A 12,863-nucleotide genomic window follows, 5' to 3' on the forward strand; every position below is an offset into this window, starting at 1 on the left:
CAATAAAAACTCCCTTTTAGTTTGAAGCCTTGGGAGATACACACACAAAAACATTCCTTGCGATAATGCATATGTTATATTCACCATGAGGTCCTATCTGTCAAGTTATCTGCGTTTACCTTGGTGTGTCCACAGGGTTCTTTTATGATCCACGCTCTTATCCTGTGGAAATAGAAGGGCATCCTACACATGTACTTGGTCTTTTCCAGTCACTAGGAAGGACATCATCACGGGCTGGGTGGCAACAAACAATCACATGTATTAGTGCACATGTCAAGCACTAATACATGACTAAATTGTTCATTTTCAGATGTATTATGTATTTTTACCTAGTCAAAGATCGTCTATTTGACAGGAGCTGTTTAAGGATCTACTGCAACAATGTGAAAGATCCTTGGTATGACAGGTGTGTTAAAATGGCGGATGTCATCTGAATAACCTCAGCTAATGCACGAGTGCTCTCATATGAAGTCCTGTATGATCATTTTACCTCAAAACAATAAGGTATAGTAAATCAATACTATAACTTGAATGTAGAAACTGCTATTTTACCGTGACGAAAGTTACTACCGTAGCTTGACCGATCAATGTACATTGGTTCCAGAATGGTTAGCTTAGCAGCGTTTAGAACAGCAGTCCTCCTTGACATGAACTGGATGGAAGCCACCATACTTGCCTGCATGGCTTCTGAAGTTCTTAGTTTTTTGTATTAGTCGTTTTATATCCAGTTTGGCTATAAAATGACATATGCTGCCAGTGCTGCAGCAGTTTACTTTCCAGGTTGTAACAAGTAGACTATAATACGTTTACTATTACTTACTACTATTACTTAACGGTAACCTTTATGGGGGAAAAATAACCTTATGTGACATGCTCAGTGCCTTGTCGGTGTGGGTAAATGTAAAGGAAACCATAATGTTTACAAGATGACGCTTAGTACTTGTCACTCTCTTTATAACCTCAAACTCGGTCGTACTGTAAACAGTTTTTCTCCTTCAGTCGTTTGTCGGTTGCCTATCACGTAGTAATTTGCATGACTGCCCCCATGAGGAAGCAACTGGAACTGCATACACGTCTAGTGCATGGTGACTGTTCAAAACGTTCACCGAAACCCGGAAAAAAAAAAATTGTCATGGGTGAAAAATTATTTATTTGTTGCAAAAATGCATCACTATGTATGGGGACATTAAAATATATAAAACATTTACAGTAATATTTCAAATATATTGTTTTCCCAAATTGAAAGAGAGTTATTTTTATTCTAAAGCACTCTCTGAGAGCATGGGCTAAGTGTTAACTGCACCATTTCACACAGAGCATCTATCTGTTTTTACAATGTCATTTATGCATGAGAATATGAGTCAATGTTTAACAAGTCCAGTAATTGTTTTTCCCATTTTTTTATGAGACCTCTTTTAAAATGCTGTTTTGTTGCACAACAGTCATAGTTTTTATATGTATCCTATAGCGCTGACACAATTCCCACAATGCCTTTAAACAATATATGTGGCAGGCTGAAAGGAAATGGATGTACGCTTCTGATCAAAATTGTAAGACCAGTTGAAAAATTGCACAAATTTACATTGTTTTTTAAGGAGGTTCAAATAAATGCTAATATAAGAAATGGGAGTGAGACAAAATGAGTTTTTGAGTAAACAGTGTTTATTGGGTAAAACCACAGCCTTTAAAGGTCCAAATCTTGCCAAAAATTCAATGTCATTGTCTGTCACACGGCCAGATTGTGGCAAGCAGGGCATCATTGCTACTGAGGTTGGACGCAGTAAGACAGAAACCAATATCCCAAGGGTCATGGAACTAAAATATCATAAGCATAATGCTACTCTAATACACTCTCTAAGGGTGCTTTTAAACAAACTTTGTCATATGCGGGGTTATCATTTTCTAAAGAGCAGCCACTTGTCTTAGTTACATTTGGTTAATAATTGCGTAGGAAAACTGATTAGACATGCGCACTTTAAATAGGATGGAAGCAAAACACAACACAAAAAAATGTTAAAGAAATTCAACAGGTTTCAACACTGGAACGTGACGGAGATATAATGCAATGATATCACAAAGAAGGGTGATATTGAAAACTGCCAAGGACTAGCCAAGGTGTGGTATGATCAGATAAGATCATGTGTGATAGTACGTCTAATTGTGGCTCGTTCTGTTCTTTAGTTCAATAAAACACGTTGATGTTTGCTTCAATTCAACTACATTGTAGGAAAGCAAGAGAAAGTATCAATTTGAGGATAAGATAAGCAAACTAAGCTCTGTCTCTTCCTACTTCTTTTCAGACATTTTGAACTGTGCAAGTGGAAACGTGATCTTCTTCAAAGTAACTTTGTCATGCAGGAATGTTCAGAATAAAGTAAACTATTAGTAAATGCTTCATCTCTCTGTGTTCATGTTGCAGTCCCAACATCACAATAACCCTTTGCCTCATAAAGTGATGCATCATATTTATATTGCCAGTGCAAAGTGTCGATGATGACCCCACCCCTTCCCCTCATGTGATGCATTAACCATTGTCAAGGAGGTGACACCTCTTTCCTGCACATGCTTTTCTGCTGACATTACATAATGGACAATGAGCTACTGATAACTGCAGTTTAGGTGCCACAGGTCACAGTAAAAACCTGAGTCCCTTTCCCGGGAGCACACAGTGGAGGAAAACACTCGAGGACAGAAGAGGAGATTAGCCATGAAGCTGAAGCTGAAGCTACCAAACCCGGGGCTGGATGATCGAATCCCGACACTCGGGGAACTGGAGAAGCTGGAGAAGGAAGAGGTTGGAGACAGACCCAAATGGGACAACAAAGCGCAGTACCTGCTCACCTGTGTGGGATTCTGTGTGGGGCTGGGCAATGTGTGGAGGTTCCCATACTTGTGTCAAAGCCACGGAGGAGGTAGGATGCTTCATGAGGATGTATGGCATCCATGTGGAGGCTTTATTGAAGTCCATGTGAATATACTTCCAGGTGCATTCATGATCCCCTTCCTGATCCTGCTGGTTCTGGAGGGGATCCCGTTGCTGCACTTGGAGTTTGCCATCGGTCAGCGTCTGAGGAAAGGCAGTGTGGGCGTGTGGAGTGCAATAAATCCATACCTGACTGGAGTTGGTAGGTTCAAAGAAATAATGCCGATATTATTGCAGATATCTGGTTCATTTTGTCATCACATCTCAGGTATATCATCCTTGCTCGTGTCCTTTCTGGTGGGCATGTACTACAACACCATCATGGCTTGGATCATGTGGTATCTCTTCAACTCCTTTCAGGATCCTCTACCGTGGAGTCAGTGTCCCCTCAATGCGAACCGCACAGGTATGGGTATTGTGTTTTTCTGCCATATTGACATTGGTGCTGCATTGTCAGACCTCATCACACTTCTGAAAAACTTTATTAGTCCGCTTGCCTCTTGGAAGCCTCGCTATAGTGAAGTGTTCTGGGAGGTCCTAGGGAGGAATTGACCTAGGACACACTGGAGTGTGGGAGAGGTGGGAGGCTTGGGCTTCCCCGCTCAGACTTGGACCCTGATAAGCAGAAGAAAATGGATGTAAAGTTTTTTTCCGAGCCGAAACACATTATCAGATAGCATTGCATTAAAAGCATTCCTTGACCTGATTTGTCGAGAAAGTCGCTGCTGCAGAGACTGTTGTGTTTAAATTCACCTGGGAACTTTGATAGTCACTCATCAAAAAGTCACTCATTAAAACTCATGTTATTGCATATTTTCCTCAATTTTTTTTAGGAGACTAGCGATAACATCTTGTTGTCTTATTTAATGCAGGAATTCCCATTTATTTCCATTATTGATTCTAGCTGTGATCCAGCTTTTTTCCCCACAAAACACTGATCAACAAAATTAAGGTGTGTCAACTCACTTCTTGATAATCTGGCATAAACCTCGTCCTTCAACCAAGTGACTCATAAACTAAAGCAAAGTAAACAAATAGCAGTCTGCAGCCATGGTTCTACTGTAATTATAGTAGAACTATCTAGTAGATCTACATTCAATTCTGTTACAGTCTTTATTTTCCCTTGTGCATTGTAGGTCTGGTGGATGAATGTGAGCGGAGCAGCACTGTAGACTATTTCTGGTACAGAGAGACCATCAACACGTCAGCATCTATAGACGAGGGTGGAGATCTGCAATGGTGGATGGTCCTGTCCTTGGTGGCTGCCTGGACCGTACTCTATGTCTGCTGCATCCGCGGGATAGAGACCTCCGGCAAGGTCTGACCGCCATGGTGTCCATGAATCATGCTTGTATTGAATACTCATTATTGTGTATCATTTTGTGATACAGGCTGTGTACGTCACATCCACTCTGCCGTATGTGGTCCTGACTATTTTCCTCATCAGAGGGCTGACTCTGAAAGGCTCCCTGGAAGGAATCAAGTTCCTCTTCACGCCAGATGTAAGTACATATTTTAGTATTACAATATGAAAAAAAAAATTCTTGGATAGGCTATGTTCTCCTTCAGAAGTTGTAGAAAAAAAATAAGATTTTAACATAGCACTTACACTCTTCTGCACTGTGTGTATGAAACCGACGCCGCCTACACCCACCTAGACAAAGAGATTGTATGATTAAGAAAAATTTTTAAACAGCCATAGATTGCCTTTCCTTCCTGTTGTTTGGCAGAATTCATATCGCTCATCGTCACGTGTATTATACAAAAACAACACAGCTAAAAACAATCCTGCCCTGTATTCAATGAGAGGCAGTACACGTTATAATGGAAATGAAAGAGCGCCATCTGTTGGTTCTGGTGGGTACTGCTACACTAAAGTTATCACTGTAGCCCTCAAGGCCGAAGAGTGTTGAGCGTTACTAATAAGGCATCAAAAGTAACAACACCGAGAGTACACCGAGAGAACATAAGAGGTTTTGATTAATACCTGTACAGGCAAGAAATTAATTTATCATGCAGTTAACTCCTTATGATTGTCACGCATACTTTGGTGGCATATCAAAGTCTATTTCCTGCTGTGTGTTACAATAAACAAGTTTTCCGTACCCTTCCACAGGTGAATGAGTTAATGAATCCTGCAACGTGGTTGGATGCCGGTGCTCAGGTGTTCTACTCCTTCTCCTTAGCGTTTGGAGGGCTCATCTCCTTCTCCAGTTACAACTCCATTCAGTGGGTACACACATCAGCAGTTACACAACCTTTAGAGCAGGGGTCTCAAACTCAATTTACTTGGGGGCCACTGGAGCTAGGGTCTGGGTGAGACTGGGCCACATCAGGTTTTCCAAAAAAAAAAAAATGCATTTATTAAAAACAGAAAAATATACAAACTTTTTCAGTGCTTTGGTTCCGATTTTCTACAATAAAAGCGCTGATAAAACATTCCACTGTTCTCAAATATCTTAATTTCTATTTTTCTGCACAAAATAAGATGAAAAATAAACAAATCAAGAATAAAGAAATCAATCAATCAGTAATAAATAAATATAATAATAATAATAAAACAGCAAATAATAAAAACTTAAGAAACCACATATAGTTGGTGGGTAGACAAATGATTTTTTTTCAGATTAAAATGAACAAAGCATTATTAGAGCCCTGTAGACATGACAAAACACAACTATAGTCACATTTATACTCTTTTTATTTACAACATATTGCACAACTGCAGGGTCTTGAGACACATGCTAACACGCAAACTAGAGATCTAGCGACCAAAACGGTAGCCTTCAAGTTATTTCCTTTAAACTTAAAAAAGCCAAAAACTTACCACTTCCACACTTTCTGGGTACCCACTTTCTGGGTACATGATACCATACAGCATCCATATCAAACTTGCGCGGGTCGCACTAACATTAAACTTTCATATCAAGGCGGGGGCCTCAAACTAGTGTCCTGCGGGCCACATTTGCCCTGTGGGCCGCGTGTTTGAGACCCCTGCTTTAGACTGTGTTTTTTTAAACAACATTGACTGTGTTTATGCAGCAATAACTGCGAGCAGGACGCCGTTCTCATCTCCATCATCAACGGCTGCACCTCGGTGTACTCAGCAACCGTCATCTACTCCATCATCGGCTTCAGAGCCACGGAAAGATACGACGACTGCCTCGGAGGGTGAGTGTTTATGGATGTATTGGTGGATGATGCTTATAATGGAGTTAATGGTATCTTTCTGTTTTGCAGCAACATATTGAAGATGATCAATGCCTTCAACTTGCCCGAGAACAACATCACGGAGAGCAACTATGACGAAATGCTACGCTATCTCAACCACACAAATCCAGATGTTTTTAACACGCTGGAAATAGAAAAGTGTGACATGCAGTTCTTCCTCAGTCAGGTCAGGGGAGATTAAATGTAAACAGGCACAAAATGAAAATGACTAAAAGTTACTGACTCCGCCCACAGGGGGTGGAGGGAACAGGCTTGGCCTTCATTGTCTTCACTGAGGCCATCATCAAGATGCCCGTTTCTCCTATCTGGGCCGTCCTCTTCTTCATCATGCTCTTCTGCCTCGGTCTGTCCACTATGTTTGGAAATGTGGAAGGAGTTGTGGTACCGTTGCAGGATCTGAAAGTGCTTCCCAAAACGTGGCCTAAAGAGCTATTTTGTGGTAATTATCATGAATTCACATTAAAGCCGACATATTATGCTCTTTTTCGGATGCCGATAGAGCAGCTACACACACAATAACCCGCACAGCAAGCTTCTCAGACCTCTTACTGCAGTGTTTTCATGAACTTCCTGCTTCCAAAACTCTAGGTACGCCCATTGCGCTGTTTGGTCACATTCCCAAGCTCTCCCAAGGACTTCCGGATACATAGGAAGTCCGCAATCTTATTGATATCAGTAGAACTCTGTAAAACCGAGCATGCACAGCCGTCCAGAACTGTTTCCAAATGCACAAACTCATTATCTGACGCTTTGGAATGTTTAACATTGTAACAACATTTGTAAGTCAGAAAAGTGGCATTACAGGTCCTTTTTAATCGGAAATAATATTTCTCTTTATTATTTTAACTCTACAGTACATACTGTCTGATGCATGGATATCATTGTATTGTATAGGTACCCCATGAAGTTACCAGTGAATGTGTATCGCTTCTAATTTTTTTTTAATTTCAGGTCTGTCATGTTTTATCTCCTTCGCCTTTGGGCTCATATTCGCCATGCGCTCTGGAAACTACTGGCTGGCTCTTTTCGACAACTTTGCTGGTTCTATTCCTCTCCTGGTCATCGGACTGTGTGAGATGGTGGCTGTTATGTACATTTATGGCGTAGATAGGTATGTTCTTCAAGGAAGTCGTTACTCTAAGTAGTTCATGTTTGTTTGTTAATTATTGATTCATATCGTTTTAAAAGCACTGACAGAACTGTAAAGTCATTTTGATTATGACTCGCAATATATTAAATGGCTTTGAATTATAATGTAAAAAGCCAATTTACTCCCATAATTATCGGCCTGATATCAGTATAAAAATGCGATATCTGATAATATTGGGATCAGATTTGTTCCCTATTATGAAACCAGCATTCCCCCACAGGAGATATGTCATGTTACACATATCGGTATCGGAAATTGAGTGTTGGACAACATCGGCATATCTGTTTTCAGCAAAAAAGCCAATATCAGACATCCATAATTATTATTGTTCCTGGATAAAATATGTTAATAGTGATTTATTAGCATTTTCTACACAATATACTACACAATATTGCATCATTTCCTCATTGAAAAAGGGATTTAAAAAAAATCATTAAAAAGTAATAAAAACACAAAACATCATCTGATCACACACCGTGAATGGTGCACAGGGTTCTCATCCTCCTTATCTCATAAATCTTTACAACGGCTATCATCCACACTGCACGGAAGTGACACTGCGTCCCCTCTCATTGCCCCCTCGCAGGTTTAACAAGGACATCGAGTTTATGATCGGCCACAAGCCCAACATCTTTTGGCAGGTGACGTGGAGGGTGGTGAGCCCGCTCATCATGGTCTTCATCCTGGTGTTTTACTTCGTGACGCAGGTCACAAAGACGCTCACGTATCTGGCCTGGAACCCTGAGTCGGTTAGCGTTATTTGCTTATTTTTGTCACTTCCTTGTTTCTACAATCTACAATCATGTTGATCTACCTTTACCGTATGTGTGATCACTGTGTTTCAGGAAAACTTCCCCATCCTTGAAGAGCGTCCGTACCCTACCTGGGTGTATGGTATCATTTTTATCCTGGCCGGCATTCCCAGTTTGGCCATCCCAGCCGTGGCCCTCTTCAAATGCTTCCAGAGGAGATGCTGCAAGCGGAGCGACTACAGCGACGACACAGTGAAGACTGTCTCGGCCAAAATTCAAATGAAGCATTAGCCAGGGTGATTGATTTTTCAGTTTATTCATCAAACCAATTCTGTATATATATATATTTTTTAGAAAACTAATGTAAAACTCACAGTTGTTGTTAAGAGTGTATTTGCCATATTCCTGCAAGGTTTTATGAAGAGTTTTAAGAGTATTAAGAGTGATCAATAAATGTGGTATGTATTTGTATTTATTGCATCACTGTCCAGTAGGCCAATGAACATCTAATACGGATATAAAGGGTAAAAGTGCAGAGTGGCTTAGCTAATCTACATTCACAATAGATAAAGTGGTTTAGACATTGCTGATTGGTCCTTCGTTCATATTTAAGCACACACACACTTGCTACTGAACCCTCACTGCTTCCACTGGAAAACGCCGACCACTCCTCCACTTCAACGTATGTGCGGACGCCATGAGGTTGGTTCTTCCTAACCCAGGATTGGAGCTGAGGATCCCCGACCATGAGGATCTGGAGAGGATGGAGAAAGAGGAGGCGGGAACCAGGCCCAAATGGGACAACAAAGCTCAGTACATCCTGACTTGTGTGGGCTTCTGCATCGGGCTCGGGAATGTCTGGCGATTTCCCTACTTGTGTCAAAGTCACGGAGGAGGTAAGGCGGGGACAATTTTTGGAAGAAGAAGAACCATCGGTTGTGATGGATGAAGTTCTTACCTATTACGGAACTGTACTCACTTGCATTAAAAAAATCCCTTTAAGTCGCGTTTGCCAAAGGTCAAAGGGTAAGTTGAATACATAACTCATTGATGACGGTAAAGTGTGTGAGATGACTGTCAGGTTCAGTTAATCATTAGCAGAGTGGAAGGTCTCCTGAAGAAACCTCTGACTGTACAGAAAGCAAGAAGCCATTTTGTCTGATTGGTGTAACGGCAAGCGGTAATAATCCCTGACCAGTCCAGGGTCAGCTGGGGTAGGCTCCAGCATAGAACATTAAAATTAATGAATGAACTAGAAATAATATTGAAAAACATTAAATAATATAAATTTGTAGTAGTGATATTAACAATACAATTAATAATAATATTTCATTAAATATTACATAACAAGTCGCTATGACTTCATTGCAAAATCAATTTTTGCTGCAAAATAATTAATTTCTGATGTAAATTACTCTATGATTTCCAACTAAATCAATGTAAGAATATTGCCCTGTATTTTGTCAAAATGTTCTTTAACTCTGATGTAATGCTAAAAAAAATGCATCCCATACATTCCCCAGGAGCGTTTTTGATCCCTTACCTGATCCTGTTGGTGTTAGAAGGGATGCCTCTCCTGTTGCTGGAGTTCGCCATTGGCCAGCGTCTCAGGAAAGGCAGCGTGGGAGTATGGCGGGCCATCAGTCCTTACCTGACCGGTGTCGGTATGTTGTCAAAAATAATTTTGTTTAAAAGAAAAAAACAATACCATGATACGGATACTGGTGTGCTTTTCAGGTATTGCCTCCATGCTGGTGTCTTTTTTAGTTGCACTCTACTACAACACCTTGATAGCCTGGATCATGTGGTACCTCTTCAATTCCTTCCAAAGCCCCCTACCTTGGACTCAGTGTCCTCTCAATGACAATAGGACAGGTATATTTCATGAGATATTTACCACCACCAGACTGCATTCACTGTATTCATGTTTATGGGCTGTTTGTTTACTTAGGTTACGTACCAGAATGTCAACAGAGCTCCACGGTGGACTATTTCTTCTACCGGGTGACCCTGAACAGCTCCACCTCCATATCTGACTCTGGTGGTCTCCACTGGCCCATAGTGGTGTGTCTCCTGGCTGCATGGACTGTTGTCTGCATTTGCTGCATCAGAGGGATCGGCACCTCAGGAAAGGTGATGCCACTGGTAGTATAGTCAGTATTCTCTGAAATGACTCGCTTTAACGCTTGCTATTGTTGTCTTAGGCCGTGTACATCACAGCCATCCTGCCATACGTCGTGTTGGCCATATTCCTGATACGAGGACTGACCCTTAAAGGCGCCTTTAGCGGTATACAATTCCTCTTTACACCAAAGGTATGTTTCAAATTGCATGAAGGCACGAGAAAATGAACAACTCCAATGCAGTCACACCTCCAATGTGTGAAAAGGATGTAGGAGGTTACACTGTGCAGATGTTTGGTGTTCCAACATAACACAAGTCCTTCTCCGTTTTTCCAGGTGGAGGAGTTGAGCAAGTCGTCCACTTGGTTGGATGCGGGGGCCCAGGTCTTTTATTCATTTGGTCTGGCATGGGGGGGTCTCATCTCCTTCTCCAGCTACAATCCTCTTCAGTAAGAGACTGCTGATTGAATCATCAGCATCATTAAGAGAACCTGCTAACGATGCATTTTTTTTCTATTCCTCCAGCAACAATTGTGTGCAAGATGCTGTGATCTTGTCTCTCGTCACTGGCCTGACGTCGGTGTATGCTGCTGCAGTTACTTATACCATCATCGGCTTCAGGGCCACTGAGAAATATGACACGTGTGTTCATGAGTGAGTACACATGTAAAGCAATTGTAATTGTAACTGAACGCCATTCAAGTCTATCGGTGCACCTAACATCCTCCCTCATTATTCCCACCCTAGAAACATCATGTCGCTAATAAATGGGTTCAATCTTCCTGAAGACAGCATCACTCCAAGCAATTACGACTTAGCCTTTAAACATCTCAACAGCTCAGATCCGGATGCTATTCTTGGATTGGACATTAAAACTTGTGAGATGCAAAAATTCCTCAGTGAGGTAAAAAGAACATCCGGACATTTCTTATGATGTTTTCGACTTCTAACGTTCTAACATGTATGTTTATCCAGGGAGTGGAGGGAACTGGTCTGGCTTTTATTGTTTTCACAGAGGCCATCACAAAGATGCCCGCTTCTCCTGTGTGGTCTGTGCTCTTCTTCATCATGCTCTTCTGTTTGGGGCTCTCCACCCTGTTTGGCAACATAGAAGGAGTGGTGGTCCCCTTGAAAGACTTGGGGGTGTTTCCCAAGAAATGGCCTCATGAAGCCCTGACTGGTAAGACATAACTTTTAAGATTCACTACCTAATGACATTCTAAAAAAGCAAAAAAATGCCGTCACTTTGTTTTAGTGTTGAACCAGGAAGTAGGTCCCAATTAGACTCTATCAGGTTTTGGTAGAAGTGATATACGTATGTATTATCTGCTCTGCATATTTGCTATGATGTTTTTTTCAAGGTGTGACCTGTCTGGTGTCCTTCATCATATCCCTCCTCTTCGCTCAGAATTCTGGGATGTATTGGCTTGCACTTTTCGACAAATTTGCAGGATCGGTTCCTCTCTTGACGGTTGGATTCTTTGAAATGATCGCTGTGGTTTACATCTACGGCATAGACAGGTAGACACTCATGAAGATGACTTGATGACTTGATGACTTCCTGGTCATGCGTGACAGCTCATCCACGTGCTTGTGTGTGTGTGTGTCAGGTTCAACGAGGATGTGGAATTCATGACCGGACACAAACCTGGCATCTTCTGGCAGGTGACATGGAGGGTCATCAGTCCCCTCATTGTCCTTGTCATCTTAGTCTTCTACTTGGTGACTCAAGCACAAGAAAAGTTCACCTACTTAATCTGGGATCCCAATTCTGTAAGCGTTTGTTCAATAAGTCTTCATCCTTGTGACAAATAGTCTCATTATTTATGTTTCATACCTCAACAGGAGGAGTTCCCATCGCTGTCAAGTGAAGCATATCCTTCATGGATCAACGTGATGATTTTTATGTTAGCGGGGGTTCCTAGTGTGGCTGTACCTGTGTATGCGTTATGTAGGTTTATCTTTGTTTGCTGCAAGAGAAGAGTTGCCAGATTGAATAAAGTATAATTTACATTGATCTATGTTCTTTGCTTACCCGTTTTTTCCTCATGACTGATTATTTTTTTGGTATCAGAGCTCATTGGTATTACACAAGGTGTAGTTATGAAGATATTCTTCAACCTGGTGGAGAAAACGATCACTGTGCTGGCCTCTGCTGATACATCATTCCTGTTTGTACACATCTGTCTGCATCAGTTTCTTGCATCAGTTCCCCACTCTCCTCAATCAAACACTATCGTGGTCTGGCTAAGGAGGCAGACAGGATGTATCGGCACTTTGTACATGCACATTGTACTTGTTCCACCAGGGTGCCCTCGACCCCTACCACAGTGGACGCTGCAAGTTTGGAGCCGTGCAACATCACAAACCATGCAGGTTCATTGTCCAGGAAAACATGAGGGCTGACACGCACGGACACTGGATGGACGCAGCTAACGCCACTCCCATACGTATACAGTACCTACGGGAGGGGGTATGTGAAAATGTGTTTTGGTGGAAGACGTTTTGAATAGGGTTGCATCACGGATGTCCCCTAGGAATACACACAAGCTTGAGTCTTCTATATGTTTTAAACTGATTATTTCTTCTTATTATGTGTACTATATTGGGTAATGAGTGTAAAGATGAACATGGGGTTGTTAGTCCATGTCCACAAGGCTCTAATAATGTTAGAGACCATATTT

General features: G+C 41.5%; 2 protein-coding genes across 3 annotated transcripts; both read left to right on the top strand.

The window, feature by feature from the left end:
• Positions 1–431: 431 nt before the first annotated feature.
• Positions 432–8,509, top strand: LOC131101553 (sodium-dependent neutral amino acid transporter B(0)AT1-like). Its single transcript, XM_058046827.2, has 13 exons — positions 432–504; positions 2,420–2,912; positions 2,985–3,125; positions 3,192–3,329; positions 4,060–4,241; positions 4,315–4,425; positions 5,040–5,152; positions 5,966–6,094; positions 6,164–6,320; positions 6,389–6,593; positions 7,106–7,265; positions 7,891–8,053; positions 8,150–8,509. The coding sequence occupies exons 2-13, from the start codon at positions 2,708–2,710 to the stop codon at positions 8,345–8,347; spliced, it is 1,902 nt and encodes a 633-aa protein (XP_057902810.2). The 5' UTR covers positions 432–504; positions 2,420–2,707; the 3' UTR covers positions 8,348–8,509.
• A 244-nt stretch (positions 8,510–8,753) lies between these two features.
• LOC131101604 (sodium-dependent neutral amino acid transporter B(0)AT1-like) lies at positions 8,754–12,196 on the top strand. 2 transcript variants are annotated; one of them, XM_078792035.1, is made up of 12 exons: positions 8,754–8,952; positions 9,580–9,720; positions 9,794–9,931; positions 10,008–10,189; positions 10,261–10,371; positions 10,516–10,628; positions 10,705–10,833; positions 10,927–11,083; positions 11,155–11,359; positions 11,541–11,700; positions 11,790–11,958; positions 12,031–12,196. In XM_078792035.1, exons 1-12 carry the CDS (start codon positions 8,754–8,756, stop codon positions 12,184–12,186), a joined length of 1,860 nt encoding a protein of 619 aa, XP_078648161.1. In that variant the 3' UTR covers positions 12,187–12,196. The 2 variants fall into 2 exon arrangements, with proteins under 2 accessions (XP_078648161.1, XP_078648160.1); XM_078792034.1 differs by having other exon boundaries at positions 11,790–11,952; positions 12,025–12,196.
• Positions 12,197–12,863: the final 667 nt, after the last annotated feature.

The sequence above is a fragment of the Doryrhamphus excisus genome, linkage group LG7 (genome assembly GCF_037039965.1).
Source record: "Doryrhamphus excisus strain RoL-2023G ecotype Guam linkage group LG7, RoL_Dexc_Guam_v1.1, whole genome shotgun sequence".
In the NCBI taxonomy this organism is placed as follows: domain Eukaryota; kingdom Metazoa; phylum Chordata; class Actinopteri; order Syngnathiformes; family Syngnathidae; genus Doryrhamphus; species Doryrhamphus excisus.

Coding starts and splice junctions, on each gene's coding strand:
- LOC131101553 (XM_058046827.2), top strand. CDS start 2,708: ATGAAGCTGAAGCTGAAGCTACCAAACCCGGGGCTGGATGATCGAATC. Junction 2,913..2,984: donor GTGTCAAAGCCACGGAGGAG/GTAGGATGCTTC, acceptor ATATACTTCCAG/GTGCATTCATGATCCCCTTC. Junction 4,242..4,314: donor GGATAGAGACCTCCGGCAAG/GTCTGACCGCCA, acceptor TTTGTGATACAG/GCTGTGTACGTCACATCCAC.
- LOC131101604 (XM_078792035.1), top strand. CDS start 8,754: ATGAGGTTGGTTCTTCCTAACCCAGGATTGGAGCTGAGGATCCCCGAC. Junction 9,721..9,793: donor TCCTTACCTGACCGGTGTCG/GTATGTTGTCAA, acceptor TGTGCTTTTCAG/GTATTGCCTCCATGCTGGTG. Junction 9,932..10,007: donor TCTCAATGACAATAGGACAG/GTATATTTCATG, acceptor TTGTTTACTTAG/GTTACGTACCAGAATGTCAA.